The sequence below is a fragment of the Neoarius graeffei genome, chromosome 14, assembly GCF_027579695.1.
Source record: "Neoarius graeffei isolate fNeoGra1 chromosome 14, fNeoGra1.pri, whole genome shotgun sequence".
NCBI lineage: Eukaryota > Metazoa > Chordata > Actinopteri > Siluriformes > Ariidae > Neoarius > Neoarius graeffei.
In genome coordinates, this window is record NC_083582.1 from 39,049,101 (window position 1) to 39,072,268 (window position 23,168).

General features: G+C 43.2%; 1 protein-coding gene across 1 annotated transcript in view; it reads left to right on the forward strand.

The window, feature by feature from the left end:
* Positions 1–22,642, forward strand: part of daglb (diacylglycerol lipase, beta) — a 28,560-nt gene extending 5,918 nt beyond the window's left edge. The window contains exons 6-15 of the mRNA XM_060939627.1: positions 127–254; positions 2,637–2,766; positions 8,647–8,730; positions 10,650–10,727; positions 16,163–16,243; positions 16,334–16,461; positions 19,695–19,763; positions 19,928–20,000; positions 20,159–20,409; positions 21,953–22,642. Of these exons, the coding sequence (XP_060795610.1) occupies positions 127–254; positions 2,637–2,766; positions 8,647–8,730; positions 10,650–10,727; positions 16,163–16,243; positions 16,334–16,461; positions 19,695–19,763; positions 19,928–20,000; positions 20,159–20,409; positions 21,953–22,148 (1,218 nt within the window). The 3' untranslated portion in view covers positions 22,149–22,642. The remainder of the gene's footprint in view (positions 1–126; positions 255–2,636; positions 2,767–8,646; positions 8,731–10,649; positions 10,728–16,162; positions 16,244–16,333; positions 16,462–19,694; positions 19,764–19,927; positions 20,001–20,158; positions 20,410–21,952) is intronic.
* Positions 22,643–23,168: the final 526 nt, after the last annotated feature.

Genomic DNA, 23,168 nt, shown 5'->3' on the forward strand with positions numbered 1-23,168 from the left:
TATACTGTATACTTTGAAATATAGTTTCTTCTTCTATGTCATGTATGTAAAGGTAAAACGTGTTATGGCTTTGGGACATTTGTGTACTTAATCTGTGTGTGTGTGTGTGTGTGTGTGTGTGTACAGAGAGAAGATCTGGAGACCGAGCTTGAGAAAGCGGCGCATTACATGCAGTTTGCTGTAGCTGCATATGGCTGGCCCATTTACGTCTATTTAAATCCTCTGACAGGATTCTGCAAGCTGAGTGGCAACTGGTACGTTTTCAGTGAACCTTCATAACCACAGCATATTTTTAGTGACTTTCACTTCTTTATCTTTCGACTTCTAACATCGTTGCTAGCGATATCGGAAAAAAACAGGGACAATTCTGCTGCATGTAAATTAGTGCCCTATTTACATGTGCAGTGCCTCCAGAAAGTATTCATCCCCCACCTACCTGGTTATTATTCCTCTATATGGTGTAGTGCAATCATAGATGGGCAAGGTTGTTGAGACATCAGTAAAGGGGAACTTACCAGTTTAGCTATTTTCAGAGTTGTGTGTTTTTTTTTTTTTTTAAACATATTTGAAAATAATTCTGAGGACATCTAAATACTTTTTATCCCCCACTGACCGAAAGGCTCGAAGGGGGAGTATGTCGTAGCGATGTCTGTCCATCCATCCGTCCGTCCCGGGAAGGGTGCTCACCTTCTGAAATCAACTCCTCTCACAATTTTTGGAGGAATTTCACGAAACTTGGCAGGATTCTTTGTTATATGTTGGTAATACGCATATTACAATTTTGTTCAATTCAGTCGCATTTTACCAGAGTTATGGCCTAGTTGTCAGCAGGGGATATCATGCTCTTAGAGCACTCTTGTTATTTATGGAGAGAGTCACTTCAAAAGGAACAAAAAAAAAAGTCCCATTCTGATAGGAATAAATTTGATAAAGCAAAAGAGAAATAATCATTTTGGTTGGGGTTGTGGGTGTGAATACTTTCAGGAGGTGCTGTTTATGACAGTCAATGGTCCTTGGGGCGGCACGGTGGTGTAGTGGTTAGCGCTGTCGCCTCACAGCAAGAAGGTCCGGGTTCGAGCCCCGGGGCCGGCGAGGGCCTTTCTGTGTGGAGTTTGCATGTTCTCCCCGTGTCCGCGTGGGTTTCCTCCGGGTGCTCCGGTTTCCCCCACAGTCCAAAGACATGCAGGTTAGGTTAACTGGTGACTCTAAATTGACCGTAGGTGTGAATGTGAGTGTGAATGGTTGTCTGTGTCTATGTGTCAGCCCTGTGATGACCTGGCGACTTGTCCAGGGTGTACCCCGCCTTTCACCTGTAGTCAGCTGGGATAGGCTCCAGCTTGCCGGCAACCCTGTAGAACAGGATAAAGCGGCTAGAGATAATGAATGGGTGTGTGTGTGTGTGTGTGCTATATATAACCAGTCAAAAGTTTGGACACACTTTCAAATTCCATGTTTTTTATTAATTAAGTCACTTCATGTCTTAAAGTAACGATGGATGTCGTTTCTCTTTACTTGGTTAATCAGTTCTTGACATAATATTGATTACTACAGTTGTGTAACAGGGCTATTTACTATTTAGTGTTTGATCTCAAACGCATTAAGAAGGCAAGAAATTGCACTAATTAACTTTTGACGAGGCACGCCTGTTAATTGAAAAGCGTTCCAGGTGACTAGCTCATGAAGCTGGTTATGATAACGCCGATAGCGTGCAAAGCGTCATCAAGGTAAACGCTGGCTACTTCGAAGAATCTAAAATGGTGAAGTTTTTAAAAAATTTTTGTTCACCACATAATTCTATACATGTTCCATATGTTATTTCATAGTTTTGATGTCTTCGGTATTGTTCTACATGTACTCTGGAGTTTTTGATTTTTAAATTCTGCTGCATCTTCAGTTTTTTACACAACAATTCAAGTGATGAAATGTTCCTGACTGAGCAAGTTTAAAAATTGCCCATGTGCTGTTGCTTCACAACAGACGTTTCTGAAGTGAGTTTCGTGCTGAGAGTGAATTGTGCAAATCCTGAGTCAAACTTTCTATTTAAAATGCGAACTTTTATAAGGCCACACCAATTCAATTAGTTGGTTCTCGGAATCGCCGCTTGAAGAAAATGCAAAATGGGAAAAAAAAATCGAAATCAAACTCCTGCCAACAGAAAAGGTCATGTGACGTGAGGTCACGTGACGTCGAAAACCAATCAAATCGCTCTTTTCACTTTCGATAAAGACTTGTGGAAGAAACCTGCCTGTGGAGGGGAGTCCTGCAAAGCCTGTGTTTGTGATTGTTAGGATGTTCAGCGAACAGAAGCGTAAAATCTTTGACAGGTGTGTTGAAATTCTGTTTACTGGTTTGCCTGTATTGTTTGGTGTATTTCCACCGCTAATTTTACCATCAGAGCATTTTTTTTTTTTTTTTTATTTCGCCCGCTTGCTTCATATTTTTCCTGAAAAAATCCGAGAACCAACTAATTAAATTGGTGTGGCCTAATCATGAACTGCAAAGATGTTGTAATTGAGCAACTTGTAATTTCACAGTTTTGCATCCAGGCATTGATTTTCTCTTAATTCTCTTTTTGCATGTTGAATTTCAACTGAACATGAACATTCATTAATCATACATTAATTGTTCTATTACAGCTGTAGTAACCGTAGTGCGACGGAGTATGACCTGGTCGGAGGTGACGACACCGGGTGCAATTTCTCCGCCATCTTACACATGACAGAACTACAGTACCGAGACTTCATTCACGTCAGCTATCATAATCAGGTATCAGAGATATGTACACAAGTCTTAAGGCCAATTTATGCTGACAACCCAGTCCTCGCAGATAGCGTCGCAGATAGCGTCTGCGTAGCCCCCCCACCTTCGCAGACGCTCTGTGCGCACCTCCCAAAAATTGTGACCACCGCAGAAGCCTCGCAGACAGCGTCGCAGACAAGAGGGCTCTGATTGGTCCACTCTACATCCGCTGTACACGCACTTCCGCTTCACTACTTTCCCGGTTTGGTTTGTTTTCACGACCGCCATTTTTAAAAACATGAGCGAAGATGGAGCAGCACGAAGAGCGGTTGATTGAGGAAGTACGTACAGCTATACGACTCCAGTTCTAGTCATTATAAAAAAAAAAGTTCTAGTCATTATAAGTAACCGGAGGATAAACACTCCACTAACCACACCCACCAACTACTCCTAGTGACTTCGCGCCCCCTTGCGTTGTGGCGGTGAATAACATCGCGCACGCCTATTACTCCCCGCTCAACGATAAATTACAACTGTCTGCGAAAAGCTATCTGCGAAAGCCTTGTCGCACGAGCATGCAGAGGCCTTTAGGCACCCTATCCCACCCCCCAGATCAAACTTTCTAAATTTCTATTTTATGACTTCTACATTATGCGGTCAGTACAAAAACATTTTAGAGTCCAAACGTTCGTTTTCCAGCACAAACTTAAATGTTACCAAAAAAAAGTTTGTATCTGAGCAGCATATGACATAAGAGAGCACTTTCCAGATTAAAAAAGAAAACATAATGAAGGCTGCTGGGTTTTGGCGCAAAATGAAGAAGCGAGTGAGACAGTCAAAGTGTCCAGAAGAACTGGGGCTGGTTCTGTAAGATGCTCAATAAAACCTACAGCTCATTTCCGCATAAAACTGCACTCACTGTACCCGAGACTACTATTTTTATTTATTTATTTTTAAAGCAAAGGGTCGTTTCGCACCAAATATTGACTTTGTTTCATTTATTATGGCTTACTGCTGTTTATAGTATTATTTTTTAAATGTTAACATTTTTATTTCAGGCGGCACGGTGGTGTAGTGGTTAGCACTGTCGCCTCACAGCAAGAAGGTCCGGGTTCGAGCCCCGTGGCTGGCGAGGGCCTTTCTGTGTGGAGTTTGCATGTTCTCCCCGTGTCCGCGTGGGTTTCCTCCGGGTGCTCCGGTTTCCCCCACAGTCCAAAGACATGCAGGTTAGGTTAACTGGTGACTCTAAATTGACCGTAGGTGTGAATGTGAGTGTGAATGGTTGTCTGTGTCTATGTGTCAGCCCTGTGATGACCTGGCGACTTGTCCAGGGTGTACCCCGCCTTTCGCCCGTAGTCAGCTGGGATAGGCTCCAGCTTGCCTGCGACCCTGTAGAAGGATAAAGCGGCTAGAGATAATGAGATGAGATTTTTATTTCACTATTTTTAAGCCATTTTTGGTCTCCAGCATTTCTTGACATGTGCCTCAGACTTCTGCACAGAACTGTATGTAGTCCCATGACTCAATTAAATTCTATTCAATGTAAACTTCATATCTACAGTCGTGGCCAAACGTTTTGAGACTGACACAAATTTTGGTTTTCACAAAGTTTGGCCGCTTTTGTCAGATGTTTTTATGGTATACTGAAGTACAATTATAAGCGTTTCAAAGGCTTTTATTGACCAATACATCAAGTTTATGCAAAGAGTCAGTATTTACAGTGTTGACCCTTCTTTTTCAAGAGTTCTGCAATTCACCCTGACATGCTGGATATCAGCTTCTGAGCCAAATCCTGACTGATGGCGACCCATTCTTGCATAATCAGTGCTTGGAGTTTATCACAATTCTTGGGTTTTTGTTTGTCCACCCGCTTTTTGAGGATTGACCACAGGTTCTCGATGGGATTAAGATCTAGGGAGTTTCCTGGCCATGGATCCAAAATTTCAATGTTTTGTTCCCTGAGCCACTGAGTTATCACTTTTGCCTTGTGACATGGTGCTCCATCATGCTGGAAAAAGCATTGTTCATCACCAAATTGCTCCTGGAGCGTTGGGAGAAGTTGCTCTTGGAGGATGTTTTGATACCATTCTTTATTCATGGCAGTGTTCTTAGGTGAAACTGTGAGTGAGCCCACTCCCTTGGATGAGAAGCAACCCCACACATGAATAGTCTCAGGATGCTTTACTGTTGGCATGAGACAGGACTCATGGTAGCGCTCACCTTTTCTTCTCTGGACAATCATTTTTCCAGATGTCCCAAACAGTCTGAAGGGGGCTTCATCAGAGAATATAACTACCCCAGTCTTCTGCGGTTCAATCCCTGTACTTCCTGCAGAATGTCAGTCTGTCCTTGATGTTTTTCTTGGAGAAAAGTGGCTGCTTTGCTGCCCTTCTTGACACCAGGCCATCCTCTAAAAGTCTTCTTGACACCAGGCCATCCTCCTGCTGCCATTCCTAAGCAAGGTCTGCACTGGTGGTGACCCGATCCCGTAGCCGAATCCTCTTTATAGGGTAGTCACACTAGAGGCGGAATGAGCCGGAATGCTGTCAGAATGAAAATTCTTCGTATATTCCGGGATATTCGAAGTGCATTCTAAAAATTCTGACTGCATTCTAAGTGCATTCGAAACATTCGGGCCCATTCTTGTGGCCGGCCTGAATGTTTTGCTCATGCTCAAAGCATTCGAGGTGCATTCGAAGAGGAGGAATATTGAACGACATTCAAAATGTAATCTAACTGCATTCTAAATATTCTTACGGCATTCCAAGGGCATTCGAAACATTCTGATCGCGTTCGAGGGAAAAATCGAAATGGCAAGCCACTTCAAATCTTGCCAGAATGTCCCGAATGTGCCTCGAATGAGCCGGAATGCCGTCGGAATGAAAATTCTTCGTATATTCCGGGGCATTCGAAGTACATTCTAAGTATTCGAGCTGCATTCTCTTTGAATTCTTAGACGTCCGAAACATATTCGGCGGCTATTCCGGGAGCGTTCTGACTGCATTTGAGGTGAATTCGTACACCATTCAAGGCACCTTATGACCAGACTCTGGGTGGTATTCAGGCAGCAATTGAACCGCACTCGTACGGCATTCAACGTGCATTCTTAATATTCTTGCTGCATTCCAGGTATTCCTGCTGTGTTCCAACTACATTTGAACTGCACTCGAAAGCTAATACACCCGGAATGTGCACGAATCATTCGAGGCGGGTTCGAAGCGCATTCTAAGTATTCGAGCGGCATTCTTACAAAGCTGTAAGAATGTTGGTCAGTTTGAAATTCCCGCCTGAATGTGGCACATCTCATCTCGTTATCTCTAGCCGCTTTATCCTTCTACAGGGTCGCAGGCAAGCTGGAGCCTATCCCAGCTGACTATGGGTGAAAGGCGGGGTACACCCTGGACAAGTCGCCAGGTCATCACAGGGCTGACACATAGACACAGACAACCATTCACACTCACATTCACACCTACGCTCAATTTAGAGTCACCAGTTAACCTAACCTGCATGTCTTTGGACTGTGGGGGAAACCGGAGCACCCGGAGGAAACCCACGCGGACACGGGGAGAAAATGCAAACTCCACACGGAAAGGCCCTCGCCGGCCACGGGGCTCGAACCCAGACCTTCTTGCTGTGAGGCGACAGCGCTAACCACTACACCACCGGAATGTGGCACAAATTTTGAAAAATTTTTCATTCCGGCTGGTTCTGCTTGATTCCTGCTAATTCACAATAAGTGTGACGGGGGGCCTTAGGAGATGGTCCTGGCACTTGCTGGACTTTCTTGGGCGCCCTGAAGCCTTCTTCACAGAAATTGAACCTCTCTCCTTGAAGCTCTTGATGATCCAATAAATGGTTGATTTAGGCGCAATGTTACTAGCAGCAGTATCCTTGCCTGCGAAGCCCTTTTGATGCAAAGCAATGATGACTGCACGTGTTTCCTTGGAGGTAACCATGGTTAACAGAAGAAGACAATGATTTCAGGCACCACCCCCCTTTTAAAGCAACCAGTCTGCTCTTTTAATTTAATCCGCATGACAGGGTGATATCGGCTCCCTTGTCCTCCTTAACACTTTCTCCCGAGCTAATGAGAAGATCACTGAACTGATGTTAGCAGGTCATTTTGTGGCACGGCTAAAATGCAGTGGAAATTGGGTTTTTGTGATTAAGTTAATTTTCATGGTAAGGAAGGAATTTGCAATTAATTGCAATTCATCTGATCATTCTTCATAACAATCTAGAGTTGATGCAAATTGCCACCAGAAAAACTGAAGCAGCAAACTTTGTGAAAACCAAAATTTGTGTCCTTCTCAACTTTTGGCCATGATTGTACAGATCACACTCGGAACTGTTTTTTTTTTCTTGGCCGGTTGAGTGTGTCTGTTTTGGGCTGATAAGAACAACGATGCAGTTTTACAGCTTGTCGGTCAAATCAGCCCTCGCTTATTTCACACTGACGTCTTGTGACATGACCAGTGTTGGGCACGTTACTTTCAAAAGATTAGTTATAGTTACTTTTCCCAAAAAGTAACTGAGTTACTTTTGTCATAAAATAAACTAATTACCAGGGAAAGTAATTATTCCGTTACATTTTGTGTTACCCCCCCCCCCCCCCCCCCAAAAAAAAATCTACTCTGATTGGCTTACTATGCCGTTGTCTCGCACCTCCCCGCCCCACACTGAAGCAGAGTAAAGAAAGGCTGAACGAGCAGCGTGCCAGATGAAAACAGCTTTAATAAAGTAACGCATAGCATTTTATTGTAAGTAACGGGAACGGCGTTATAACGATGTAAAAAGTAATTAGTTAGATTACTCGTTACTAAAAAAAAAATAACGCCCTTAGTAACGCCGTTTATTTCTAACGCCGTTATTCCCATCACTGGACATGACTAATGTCAATTCACAACTTTTTTTGGAAGATGCATTTATAAACAAACACCAATTTTGTCTAAATGCAGACATGACCACAATAAGAGATGATAACATTTCAGACGATATTTTATTTTCAGCATGTTCTGAAGTGTTTTGTTTCTCTTAGACCATAGCCTTATGGACCAAGGTTATAATCTCATCTCATTATCTCTAGCCGCTTTATCCTGTTCTACAGGGTCGCAGGCAAGCTGGAGCCTATCCCAGCTGACTACGGGCGAAAGGCGGGGTACACCCTGGACAAGTCGCCAGGTCATCACAGGGCTGACACATAGACACATATTCACGCTCACATTCACACCTACGGTCAATTTAGAGTCACCAGTTAACCTAACCTGCATGTCTTTGGACTGTGGGGGAAACCGGAGCACCCGGAGGAAACCCACGCGGACACGGGGAGAACATGCAAACTCCGCACAGAAAGGCCCTCGCCGGCCACGGGGCTCGAACCCGGACCTTCTTGCTGTGAGGCGACAGCGCTAACCACTACACCACCGTGCCGCCCCAAGGTTATAATATTTTATCAATTTAAAGGACAAGTTTCACAAAGGTGTGGTTGTTTTTTTTTTTTTTTTTTTTTTTTTTTTTAAATTTGTTTGTAGTTGCATTTATTATTGAATGTCCACGTAAAAATTTAAATAGTCTTTTCCTTAATCCTCGTCAGCTTCTCTTTTGAAAGTGCAAAACTTACTGACTTATATGAATAACATGTTTATAATTAAATTATTCGTCTATTACTAGTTGAAGCTAAAAATGCGATGAGACTGTAATCATGTGGGGCGGCAGCCATAAAGTTCACTGTGGCTTGGCTCTTACTGTAGAAAACTATAGCTAGAACAGTACATTTAATATAACTCTGTTATAGGATATTAAATATCAAATGTTAAAAAAAAAAGTCCCAGTACACTGATCTGTTTGTTTAAGTTGACTTTTTTTTTTTTTTGTAAATATGCTTGTGCTTTGTTGACTGCTCTGTAGATCTACGAGATCCCGTTCTATGTTGCACTGGATCATAAGAGGGAGGCTGTACTGGTTGCTGTGAGAGGAACACTATCACTAAAGGTGAGTACTGATTGTTTATAAGATTACAGTTGAATGATAATTGTGTCTGGACACACACACATGCTACAGTATATGGCCAAAAGTGTGTGAACACCTGACCTTCACGCAAGAGGTGTGATGATCAATCGATCCCCCGATCTATCGATCCAGTTCAATCCGCGAGTCAAAAGTGTATTAAAATTTAACAAATCACGATTTACTGACACTTCACGAGCAATACCTAATTAACCCTAGATGCATAACAAATTTCGACAAACAGCATAATTTTTTTTTTTTAAAGATTTTTTTTGGGCTTTTTTCACCTTTATTATTGGATAGGACAGTGTAGCGACAGGAAATGAGCGGGAGAGAGACGGGGAGGGATCGGGAAATGACCTCGGGCCGGAATCGAACCCGGGTCCCCGGATTTATGGTATGACGCCTTATCTACCTGAGCCACGACGCCCCCCCAAACAGCATAATTTTGATATTAAAAATCCGATTCAGTATCCGGCGCTGTACGTGGGCGCAGCTATGTTTGTGGTTGCTATAGCAATCTCGCAAGATCACATGTTGCTTTGTGAACAACATGGCGGACAACTTGGAATTGCTGAAGCCACCGGTTTTTAAAAGCCCAGTTTGGCGGCATTTCTTCCAATCTCGGTGCCTTTCGTCCTCTCTGGACAATGAATGTTGTGTGTCAAGAGCTGGTGTTCACTTTAACACAAGCGACTGTATTTTTGTGTTTTGAAAGATTGAGACAAAAGTCCTGAAGCATTCTTTTTTTTTTTTTTTTTTGTCTCTTGCGGTTTGAAAATTAAAACGTGCCAAAAATGACTGAACTGTGATTACATTCATAGTTGCATTCAAAGTCAGTAGAGTGACTGGAGTCTGAATAAAGACTACAAAGGCGACATTACTTTTTTTTTTTTTAAATTGCTCTCCATTTCTAGGCTGACAGTTAAAGCCTAGGTCACAACCGGACGTACGATTTTTTTGGCCGTTCGATTTTTGGCGTTTCCCAAATCACTGCTTTTTTTTTTTTTTGTTCGTGGAGAAAGACGCACGTTAGCCGTAAGTTTGTCTTGCAACCTGAAAAAAAACGTAAGCGCCTGTAGAGTTTGTTTGACATGACAAAGAACCTCTGCGGCCGGTCTACGGCTCGAAAATCAGCACGTCACATGCGCGCCCTCCGTGCGTTTCTTGCACGTAGACCGGCCGTAGGAGCACGTACGGCCGGTTGTGACCGAGGCATAACAGAATACCGACAATGATTTGCATCAGTTATAAAATGGAGGACAAAAATGTGACTCGTGATTCAGATTGAATCGAATCATTAGGTCGTAATCGTGATTCGAATTGGAAAAACTGAACCGTCACATCTCTACTTCACACCCATATGTGGGCCTTGTTGTGTTTATAATGCAACATTTATAACCTTCACTTGAACTAAGCCCAAACCTGTTCCAGCATGACTGTTCCCCTGTGCACAAAGCAAGCTCCATGAAGACATGGTTTGCCAAGATTGAAGTGGAAGAACTCTGCTATCCTGAACAGAACCCTGACCTCAACCCCACTGAACACCACCTTTGGGATGAACTGGAACACTGACTGTACCCCAGACCTCCTTGCTTGACCTCACGAATGCTCTTGAGGCTGAATGAGGATGATTCCCTATAGCCACACTCCAGAATCTAGTGGAAAGCCTTCCCAGAAGAGAGGAGGTTATTATAAAAGCAAAGGGAGACGAGATATGGAGAATGTTCAACCAGCACATATGAATGCGATCGTCAGGTGTCCACATACTTTTGACCACATAGTGTAAATACTATGAAATGAAGTGATGCTGAATTTCTCGTTTATTTAAGCATTGTGATTTTCAAGCATTGTCTTGCGTCTGCCATTTTGGTGTGTGTGCGCGCATGTGTGTACATGTACAGGATGCTTTGACAGACCTCTCTGCCGAGTGTGAGAACCTGACTGTGGAAGGTGTGTCAGGAGCCGCTTATGCACACAAGGTAACAAGAAAACCCTAGTAGTGCTCTGTTTGTGCCAGTGCAGTTCTCTTAACTGTGTAGTTCTGCAAAATTCCGACTCACTTTCTCATCTCATCATCTCTAGCCACTTTATCCTGTTCTACAGGGTCGCAGGCAAGCTGGAGCCTATCCCAGCTGACTACAGGCGAAAGGCGGGGTACACCCTGGACAAGTCGCCAGGTCATCACAGGGCTGACACATAGACACAGACAACCATTCACACTCACATTCACACCTACGCTCAATTTAGAGTCACCAGTTAACCTAACCTGCATGTCTTTGGACTGTGGGGGAAACCGGAGCACCCGGAGGAAACCCACGCGGACACGGGGAGAACATGCAAACTCCGCACAGAAAGGCCCTCGCCGGCCACGGGGCTCAAACCCGAACCTTCTTGCTGTGAGGCGACAGTGCTAACCACTACACCACCGTGCCGCCGCCGCCCGACTCACTTTCTTTAAAAAAAAAGTTATTCCATGTAGTATATTACAAACCCCATTTCCAGAAAAGTTGGGATATTTTCCAAAATGTAATAAAAACAAAAATCTGTGAAACTTTGACAAGTACAAAGAAAATATTTTCAATAGTTTTACTGACCAACTTAATTGTACCGTATTTGGTAAATATAAAAAGTTAGAATTTGATGCCTGCAACACACTCAAAAAAAAAAAAAGTTGAGACAGAGACAAAATAAAACTGAAAAGTATATAGGCTACTCAAGTAACACCATTTTGGAAGATTCCACAGTTAACAGGTGAGGGTTTCATGATTGGGTATAAAAGGAGCATGCACCAAAGGCTCAGTCTTTGCAAGCAAGGATGGGTCGTGGCTCACTCTTCTGTGCCAAAATTCATGAGAGAATTGTTAGTGAATTCAAAAAGAACATTTCTGAACGCAAGATTGTAGAGAATTTAGGTCTTTCAAAATCTACAGTACATAATATTGTGAAAAGATTCAGGGAATTCAGAAACATCTTGAGTGCGTAAAGGGCAAGGTCAGAAACCACCGTTGAATGTGCATGACCTTTGAGCCTTCAGGCAGCACTGCCTGCGAAACCGTCATGCTAATGTTACAAATATAGCCACATGAGCTCGGGAATACTTTCGAAAAACTGTTGTCACTTAACACAGTCCACCGCTGCATCCAGAAATGCAACCTGAAACTGTATTACACAAGGAGAAAGCTGTTCATCAGTTCTAGGCAGAAACGCTGCCAATTTTTCTGGGCTCGAACTCCTCTCAGATGAACTGAAAGAGAGTGCAAATGTGTGCTGTGGTCTGATGAGTCCACATTTCGGCTTGTTTTCGGGAAAACCAGATGTCAAGTTCTCCATGCCAAAAGTGAACACTACCGTCCAGTGTGTTATCAGAGAAAGGTGTAAAAGCCAGAATCTGTAATGGTAGGGAGGCATCCTCGACATTAACTTTTAAACCCATTTGCCCCCCAATATTAGCACTTTCCCCCTGTTTTGCAAGTACTACTTTTTTTTTTTTTCTTTTTAGGAAAACCATAGAATAGTTGTGAATTGCAGCATAAAATGAAGATCACACATTGAGTTGAAGTTTGGTTATTGGTTACTTTTTACTTGTAACGGACAATAACAGTTTTATCCGAAATAGTTTTTCCTGCCTTAGTCGATTTATTTCCATTTCACATGCGTGCAGCTGTTGTAAAGTTCAGTGTGTTTGTGTAGAACTCTCTCAGACTGTAGGTTCATTACTCGATAATGTAGAAATCATAAAATAGAAATCTATAACAAAGTTTGTATGAAGAAAACAACAGGGTGCCAAAATCTTTTTTTTGTTAAATCATCCACCTCTAGGTTTTAAAAAAAACAAACAAAACAAAAAACCCCATGCTGCGTCATGACAGACAGGATAATGTTTAAGTTTAAAATTTAGTCTGTAGGTTGTCGGTGTTTTTATACAGACCTGGCAACCTATAACTGAATCAGTGCAGCTGCTCTGTCATGACGCAGCGCGGGTTTTTTTTTTTTTGGTGTGTGTGTAGGATTTTTTTTATCTTATTTTATTTTTTTAATAAACCTAGAGGTGGATGATATTTAAAAAAAAAAAAAAAAAAAAACAGATATGTGTTATTTACCAGCTGGGAGGTCCGTATGGTGAAATACCGTGACCGAAGTCTTGAAAGTACTGAGCGAGGCCCTCTGGGCCGAGGTCAGTATTCAAGGCCGAGGTCACAGTATTTCACCATATGGACCGACCTTAAGCTGGTAAATAATATATTTATTTTTTTCTTTACCAAATTCTAACAGAAAACGAGAGCGCCCGAAAGGGAAAACCGAGCCGAGCCGCCATTTTGAATCCTCGTTCACGGCTGTAATGCAAATGGCTTCCTCCTCGGTATACAAGTGCACTTCCATGGCAGGAAGGAAACTACATTTTGCCGCCTATGTAGTCCCCTATTTATACAAAACTGAGTCATTCAGGATTCAGCCATGTTTTTGCTCAGCGTTAGCAAGTTACAGGTTTTTAGCTTTCTCCTGAAATGTTTTCTTTTATTTCTTCCTCCTCAGGGTAGTAAAACTCGCTTTCGCTGTGAACACTGTCGTTATCGCTATCCATGCTGTAAAATTAATGCTATTCTCCTGAGAAATGCTGGCAAAAATTTATAAGAGTTTTGATAATCATAAATAAATCTTATAAAAAAAAAGATAACTGTTGACAAAAAATGTTACTATGTTTGTTGTTGTGAACGAGCGAGTCGCCAGAGGGCCGTAACCGGGGTCTGTATCGTAGGATACGGACCCACTCGCCAGCCAATCAGAGCACAGGATTTGATGGAAACCGCACTGCGAAAAAAATAAATATAAATATTTTGCACAGGAAAATATTTTGCTCTTAATCTGTTCTGTACTTTCAGGATTTATCGCGCACGTCGCTCCTTGTTGAGTTTTTTTTTTTATGCCTGAGTTGTTTGTAACCAGGCTGGGTTTTCTGTGTCAAATAAGGAAGAGAATCAAACACTTTCATGAAGGCGCTGACTCGAATGCGAGCAGAAAAAAATAAAACGAGATTCTTAAGCAAACTCTCTTCCATCCTCACTTCCGACTTTGTTTTTGTAAAATACATTTTAAATACAATCGTGAATTTCTGTGGAGTTTTCAGGCTGAGCTCCTCTCGTCTTTAACCACTCATTTCCCTGTTGTTCTTGAAGCATTTGCTTCTATTTGTTAACATTTTTCTTGATAGTGGGGAGACGGTAACGCCTTTTATCTATTTCTCTGTTTGAACAAGCAAAAACAGCGCAAACCATATTGAAGACAGATTAAGCCTTGCCTGCATGAAAGACTGTGTGTCTGACCCCAGCTGTAATTATCACGTGATGCGTGACGTCATGCATAAGGGGCCTATAAACAGTACGCGTATCATACAACAACAGCGGGGGTATCTAATCTAACTTGCAAAGCAGTAAATGAAACCGAGACTAAGGAAACAGCCGAGACATAATGGCAGATACGTAGTGAGGGACGCTTTAAGAACTGAAATAAAAGATCAAAAAGCCTAATTTTTGTGGTGCCAGTTCGCAATATATGCTCATTCCAACTTCCCTGGTCGGGCATGTCGGGGACATATCCCACTTGCCCGAATGCATGTTTCACTTGCCCCGGGCAGTCAGGCAGTGCTTAATGTCGAGCCCTGTGTCCACGGCATGGGTGAGTTGCATGTGTGTGAAGGTACCATTGACATGGAGGTATATATTAGGATTTTAGAGAGACACGTTGCCATCAAGGTGACGTCTCTTCCCAGAAAGCCCATGCTTATTTGAGCAGGACAATGCCAGGCCTCATTCTGCACAGGCTACAACAGCATGGCTGTGTAGACAGAGTGCGTGTGCTTGACTGACTTGCTGCCAGTCTCGATCTGTCTCCTATTGAGAATGTATGGTGCATTATGAAGAGGAGAATCAGATAACAGCAACAATGGACTGTTGAGCAGCTGAAGTCTTGTATCAAGTGAGAATGGACAAAAATTTCAACTGCAACAATTGGTGTCCTCAGATCCCATACGATTAAAAAAAAAAAAGGTGATGTAACACAATAACATTCTAACTTCGTTTATACTTACAAAATACAATTAAAGTGCATATTCTGGACCAAATTCGTTTTATTTTATATGAAAGTATGTGTCCCTTTACACACTCATCCAGAAGGGTAATTTTGCACAAGGCCATCTGTCTACAGCAGAAAAAATAAAATAACAAAACGCGTCTGGAAAAATCCCAAGGGAGTCTGGAGCCAGATTCGTGACGTCACCTGCGGAAGCGCCAGCAGGCTGCGCGAGCTTTGCACGGTTTCAGTGCACAGCCTGTGTAGACCAAGCGCTCCCATTTCTCTCTCATTGTCCGGCCTTTTGGGAAACGATGAGTACTAATCCCATCAAGATTGGTGTTGCTACACCCTCCTACGATACATCTGTTAAACATTTTAATAATTACGCGATAACGTTGAAGAAATTTGCAGAAAAACACCAGGTCGTTTTCTCATAAACAAACCAGTGCTGACGTAGGATTCAGAAGGAGGCGTCCCGCACGCGACGTCACGAAAATCAGCGTTTCCCAGGAAATCCAAATGCCAAGTTTTTTCAGAGGTGGACCAATTCGCCTCAAATGGCTCAATTTCAACTGAATTTTTCTGGTATTGCGCAAGGTAAAAAAAAAATTGCAGAGAATGCAGAATGTTACAGATATTTGACCAAAGTTTAATATAAAATAGGAGAATTACATCGATCTTGCTCCTGAATTTACCCGTGATATGCACTTTAAGTTGATCAGTAAAACTATTTGAAATCTTTTCTTTGTACTTTTGTCAGTAAAATAATGGATCACGTGAATTAACAAGTCAAAGATTGTTATTTTTACTGCATTTTGGAAAACATCCCGACTTTTCTGGTAATGGGGTTGGTATTAAACGAGTAGTACTTGGTTTAGCGGGTCATATTGACACCTTGTGGCTTCAGGCTTCCAGCCCGTGTTAATGTTCTCCTCGTGTCTGTCTGGATTTCATGTGGGTTCTCCAGTTTCCTCATACCTCACTGCACTGGCTATACCAAATCACCCTTAAGTATGAAAGATTGTGTGACCATGTGTGTGCATTTTGCCCTGTGATTGACTGGCATCCAGCGCATATTCGTGGGCGGTATACGGTATACTGATGTGATTTTGCATGATAACCTAAAAAGGGTGTTTTAATAAATAGCCAGTAAGTGTTTCCAGTGTCTGTGTTCAAACCAGCACCATGTTATTACCCCATTTGAATGATACACTACATAAATAGTAACTGGAGAGAGTAGAGAGGGGATGATGAGTTGTATAACATAGATTTGGATTATAGTCAGCAATGGTATACCAAAAAAAAATGTAGATACACGGTAGTAAATGTAATCTTTGTTTCACAGGGCATATCTCAAGCAGCTGAGTACATCTACAAGAAGCTGGTCAACGATGGCATCTTGAGACAGGCTTTCAGCATTGCACCTGTAAGTCTCTTGATTTAAAAAAAAAAAATTTTAAGCATAATTACTTGGAGTGAAAATCCATGGTTCTTGTATTCATTCTTTTGTGTGTAGGAGTACAAGTTGGTTATCGTGGGCCACAGTCTCGGCGCAGGTGCAGCAGCGCTGTTGGCCGTGCACCTCCACAGTACTTACAGCACTCTGAAGTGCTACGCTTTCTCACCACCAGGGGGCCTCATGAGGTCTGTCTGCATTTTCATTATGGAATCAATTTTGTGCCAAAATGTTCATACAGTACTTTTGAAATATCAAACAAAAAGGACAAATCAAAATACAAAAAAAAGTCAATTTTTTTTAGACTGGCAAACAAATTATTCGTGTAATCGTGCAAAATATCAGTCTATTACTCTTCAGAAACCTTTTATTTTTGTTCCGCGTCTTTCTCAGTTTTGTTTGACGTAATTTATTTTGGTTGCGATTCCAGCTTTCTCGTTTGTGCTCTCTCGCTACGTTCACACTGCAAGGCTTAATGCTCAATTCCGATTTTTTTGTGAAATCCGATTTTTTTGTGAGGTCGTTCACATTAACAAATATATGCGACTTGTATGTGATCCTCAGTATGAACGAAAAGCGACCTAAAAGTGTTCCGCATGCGCATTGCAGGATACGACGACGTCACACGCAGTGAGCATGGCCAGTGTTTACGGAAGTAAAACTGCCCGGTTGCGGTATGACCCATCCAATCTAGCTTGAATAGCTGCATCCCCCCAAATGGAAATCAGCTCCCTAACCTCTGCGTCCTTCCATTGAGAAGATTCAGAACCTTCACAGCCCGAAGCGTCCCTCGCATTGATGTCATGCGCAGGGGCGCAGATACGTTTTTTGAACTGGGGGGGACAAAAAACTGGGGGGGACAAAGCTGCCAGCAAGCCAACCCCAACCCCGATATGCCTGTCAAACTTGTTGTGGGTTACCATAGCAACCAAGCTCGAGCTCGCAACCTGTGCAGTCTGCGCAGCTCAACCAACCGAATATCAGTCTTTTTGTTTTATGTGAGTTGTTGCAACTATGTATACACTGCTGTGCACCTCAATAAACCGAATGGTAATTAGTCTTTTGATTTTTCCGTGAGGTTTGCCTTATGCAAAGAAAGACAGCATAGACGTTTTTTCCTCCCTATAAGTGGGGGGGACTGAACAAGGTGAATTTAAATCTGGGTGGGACGAGTCCCCCCCTCTATCTGCGCCCGTGATTATGCGCCATGTTGTTGTAACTTTTTTTGAGAGACCCGCCGCCTACTTCAGCGCAGAATAGTGATGTTTGTGGCTTGTTGATGACGTGTAAGTCGGATGAATGCGACCTGGCGGTTCAGACTGAAGTCGCATATGAAAAGAGCGGATAGGAATCGGAATTAGGACCACATATCCAAATGGCCTGGGTCGGATTTGAAAAAATTGGATCTGTGTTGTTCATATTGTCAATAAAAGATCGGATACAGGTCACATATGGGCGAAAAGATCGGATTTGAGTCACTTCAGCCTGCAGTGTGAACGTAGCCTCTGACTTTTTGCTTGCAGTTTTGGCACAAACTTCACGTGTGGGTGGGCTGTCAAGGAATGCATTCCCATTGGCTAACTTGTGTTTGACTGACAGCTACGCTCAGCCATTCCCCGGAGGCTGTTGCGGCCATTTCCTACTCGGATTCTGGCGGACTGTTTGACGAGTGGCCGATCCATTGACGGTAAACAAGGATTGAGTGGACTTCAGTGGCGACTATGATATTGAATTAATTCAACAAAGTGTAAGTGTGGGACAAATGTGCTGTATGTGTTGCAGTAGTACACATTATGCAGGTGTTTCGTGGCAAGTTAAATGTTAGACTTAGCTCCACTACCCAATATAATAGCTGTCTTGCTAACGTTAAAGGGGAACAGAGGGCAATATATAGAGTAAATATAACAATAAAACACACATTGATGAACCTTATTCAGGACTTACAAAAGTTTTTTGTTCTAAGGTTGGAAAGTTATAGTGTTTTGAAAGTAGCTCGAGCAAACTATTTCCGCAGTTTGAACAGCCCGCCATGATATTAATTTTATCCAATCAGAATGCACGTTCATTTTCTCTGCGTAACACTCATGACGTATGTATGTGCCCAGTTGTGTTGGCTCATTGAGGTTGGGAATAGCACGTGTGAAATACCTGTTTCTGCCTCTTGCGACGATTTCGCAAGTCCACGGGTGGCGCCTATCTCATTGCAGCAAATAAATTCTGCTGGACTCGTGAGCAACTCCACATTACATTTTCCGCACGAGCACCACGCCGTGTCACCTGCACGCAGACGCTCTGCCCCACGCTCGTCATGCCCGTGGTCAGCATCAGTCTCATCCTCGCCGTCATCCAAGCTTTCTTCTCTTATTTCATCACCGGAGTCGAGAGTACCTCTCCTAGGTTCAAACTGGTACCCTTCTAAGCCATAGCCTGCTTGCAGTGTGTCTTGCGGGATCTCTTCGTATGATTCGACAGAGCTGTCGCTTTCACTTGATGCGCCCGACGCCATGATTACATGCTTATCTCCTCTATTTTGGAGAGTTCCGCTAGTGCAGTGGGTAGCGCTGACGTCACGGTCTTTTAAAAATGGCGACTCTTGTGCGGTTTAGTGTATAAAGTATTATATTTACAATTACCAAGATATTTTGTTGTTTTCTAATACATAAATTTGATAGAATACTTAAGAATACGTTACTTTGTCACATCAGCAACCGTATATATTATATTTTGTACCCCTTTAAACACACCTGCATAATGTGTACTACTGCAACACATACAGCACATTTGTCCCACACTTACACTTTGTTGAATTAATTCAATATCATAGTCGCCACTGAAGTCCACTCGATCCTTGTTTACCGTCAATGGATCGGTCACTCATCAAACAGTCCGTCAGAATCCGAGTAGGAAATGGCCACAACAGCCTCCGGGGGAATCGCTGAGCGTAGCTGTCAGTCCAACACAAGTTAGCCAATGGGAATGCATTCCTGGACAGCCCACCCACGCATGAAGTTTGTGCCAAAACTGCAAGCAAAAAGTCAGAGAGCACAAACGAGAAAGCTGGAATCGCAACCAAAATAAATTACATCAAACAAAACTGAGAAAGCCGCGGAACAAAAATAAAAGGTTTCTGAAGAGTAATAGACTGATATTTTGCACGATTACACGAATAATTTGTTTGCCAGTCTTAAAAAAATTGACTTTTTTTTGTATTTTGATTTGTCGTTTTTGTTTGATATTTCAAAAGTATTGTATGAACATTTTGGCACAAAATTGATTCCATAGAACATTAGAACAGTCTAGTGGACGTCTGAAAGTTCATGACACTGTCATGATTATTTGTGAATAGAGTGAAACATTACTCATATATACTTCATTTAAAATGCTGTAGTCATTAAAAGGTCCAGCTGATGTCTTTCTTTAGTAAAGCGCTTGCTGAATACTCCAAGCAGTTTGTGGTCTCTGTGGTTCTGGGAAAGGATCTGGTTCCCAGGTGAGGATTATGCAGAAAGTTATCATGGATAAACGGTGATTTATGATGTATTATTTAAGATTTTTTTAAGCATGAATTATGGGACGTATTGTCTTGTCATGTTCTGTGTTTGTTTCACTTCCCTAAAATGACCGAGGTTGTCTGTTTCTCTGCCTGTTTTGTAGACTGAGTATTCCAAACATGGAAGATTTGAAGAGGAGGCTATTAAAGATGGTATCTAATTGTACTAAACCAAAGGTGAGTATTTGGAGTCCTGTGGAGTTTGGCTTTTCATCCGATTGGAAATAATTGCCACAGTTTATCAGGTTTTTTTTTTTTTTTTTTTTTTTTTTAAATCCTGCATTGTATTGCTTCCCTCATGAACTTCTGAATTTTTTGTTCCCTCTGTCCACCAGTACAAAATCCTCTTGCATGGCTGCTGGTATGAGGTGTTTGGTGGAACCCCACATGACTGTCCCACTGAAATGGTGAACCGGCGTGAGGAGCAGCTGGGTCGGCCTTTGCTGGGTGAGGAGAGCCTGCTGGTGCATGGTTCCACCTCCTACCAGAGCCTGTCTTCAGACGACTCCCCCACGCACACCACCCACCTTCCTCTCTACCCGCCTGGCCGCATCCTGTACATCACAGAGGAGGGACCCTCGCGCAGGTCAGATCAATCAAAGTCCTTCTCACGCCATGTGGCGCATAGGGCGGTGCCGATCTCCGTTTTCGTAGCCCTTGGCCTCTCGCCTGTTACATAGCTAGGGTTATAGTGGGGGGCGGGTCCTCTGGTAACCATGAGAGTTCGACTCCCCATTCGCATCTATGTTGCAGTGTGCCTTGCCAGACGGCAGAAGGTACCATTTTTTTTTAATGGTGGTCTTTGGTATGACCCGACCGTGAGTAGAACTCATGAGATCGAGAGGCGGGCACGCTAACCACTAGGCCAACTCGCGGTCAGAGCCCACCTAACTCTCAGTTTATTATAAACATATGGCCCTTTTCCACTACCCTTTTTCAGCTCACTTCAGCTCGCTTCAGCTCACTTCAGCCCGACACGGCTCGCGTTTCGACTACCAAAAAACAGCACGACTCAGCTCGCTTCAGCCCTGCTTAGCCCCTAAAACTCGCACCGTTTTGGAGTGGGGCTGAAGCGAGCCAAACCGAGCCGAGTGAGGCTGGGGGCGTGAGCAGACACTCCCCTGTGCACTGATTGGTGAGGAGGAGTGTCCTCACATGCCCACACACGCCCCGCGAGCGCGCTGGGATCTGTAAACACCGCAAACCCGGAAGAAGGAGAATTACGAATTACGAGAATTATGAAGCCTTATGCGCCTCGCCTCATCTATACGCTCTTGCCAGTATCTGTTGGCGTTGTCGGTGACAACAAGCCACAGAACCAAGACCAAGAACACTAACGACTCCATGTCCTCCATGTTTATTGTTTACTATCCGGGTCGTGAGACTACCGCTTAAAAGATCACTGATGTCACTGTTTGCGCTGCTTAACAACATCACGTGACGTCCACCCACTTTCGCTAACTCCACCCAATGTGTCCACCCACTTCCAGCCAGCACGGTTCAGCGCGGTTGTAGTCGAAATGCAACTCCAACAGCCCCGCTCAGCTCGACTCAGCCCGACTCAGCACGGCACGGCTCAGCCCGACTCAGCCGCGTTGGTAGTGGAAAAGCGGCATTAGTCACTCCATGCCTCACGAGTAATCAGTGATCACCACCACAAAGCTGCACTTTAGCTGTATACAGGTTTGACAAAAAGATGGTTAGAGTACAGATCTGGCACAGATACTGATGGGATTTTCAGGTTCATTAAAAAAAAAAACTACCAGCGCTTATTAATTAGCACACTTGCATTCCAGCCCAGTTATAGCCTGGTAATCTCTTGTGGAATGTTCCCTTTTCAAAACCTTGCCTGCCCAACTTTATTATTAAACCTTTTTAAGAATGATGAGCTGTGTTTGAGTGGTTCACAAATGTCCAAATATGTTGGGCGTATGAAACGTAACTTTTGTGTTTTTAATAAACTCGTGTGTGAATGTTCTGAAGACAAGGAACAAGATGATGTAATTAGATCACAGAAAAGGAAACCAGTGGATTGAAAGCGCACAATAGAAATGTGCTATTACCCTAAAACTATTTCTGCTTTTCTTGTCTTGTTGCATCCTGGGCTTTTGCTGAAACCTGAAATCCAGGATGTGCTTCTCTCCGGTACACTACCGCGCTGAGTGGGCGAGTGCGACGGCGTTCAACAGCGTGCTGATCGGCCCGCACATGCTCGTCGACCACATGCCAGACGTAGTCCACAAGGCGCTGCTCAGCCTCACCAAAGAGCGACAATCTTCCCTCTGCCCCTCCTCTGCCAGCAACGCTCACCTGAACGTCATCTGAGTTCCTGCTGCCTCCAGCTCAGATCCTGCAATGACTGTGGCAGTGAATGCACAAGATGGCTGGAGGGAGATGCACTGTTTAAGACCTCAGCCTCAAAATTTGAGAGCAGTTTGTCTCTTGGGATTTTATTTATGTTTTCATTTGCCATTTAAGTGGTGTATGATTTTTGAAATAATACAGTACCATATACATACATAATTATCTTGGTGTTCAAAGTCCGGTGTGCGTTTCTCGATATGCCAAGTTTATGAAGACCGTTATTTTTATTTATTTTGTAGAAAGCTCAACATGGACTATTAGGACATGTAAGGGAAAGACAATTATGTAACTGTGAAGCAGTGGTGTCCTGTTTTTGTTTTTAAAAATGCAGGAACAGATATGGTTTGCATGAGAACTATTAAATATGGGCTCATGTACTTCCATACATGTTTTGCTCAAACTCTCTGGCCATTCGATTTTTTTCATGAATTAATAAATGTCTCCGAGTCATGCAACTGTGTTGGGTTTCAGTTGTGATTAAACAATGAAAAGAATCTTAACTTCATGAAAGTTTTCCTCATGGTTTTGCAGCAGGGTCGTGTTTCCATCTCTGAGCTCTCGAGTCTCCAATTCGTTCCTGAGCTTGTGTTATCTATTCGTGTGTCTGCATTCTCGTTTCCTCGAACTTCCCTTAAACATGCTGGTGGGTGAATTGGTGACTCTAAAGCTAGCCGCACACTACGCCGATTTTCAGCGTACCGAGCCAACTGAAGTCGCGAGTCAGGCGTAAAGACTAGTTTTCGATGGTACCGACTCATCTCACAGCCGATTCGAAAAACTAATCGGGAGCCAGACTGATCGGCGAGAGTCGTTAGCAATAGCCAATCATATCTTTCGCATATAACACATGATATTTCGTGATCATGTGACTTCTATCTTTTCGAAAAATGAACAGACTGACAATAATGTCAAACTGAACCGTCGATCAAGGGAGATCCGCGCCCCGACACGCGGTGTGCGCGCGCACTCGGCGCATGCTCA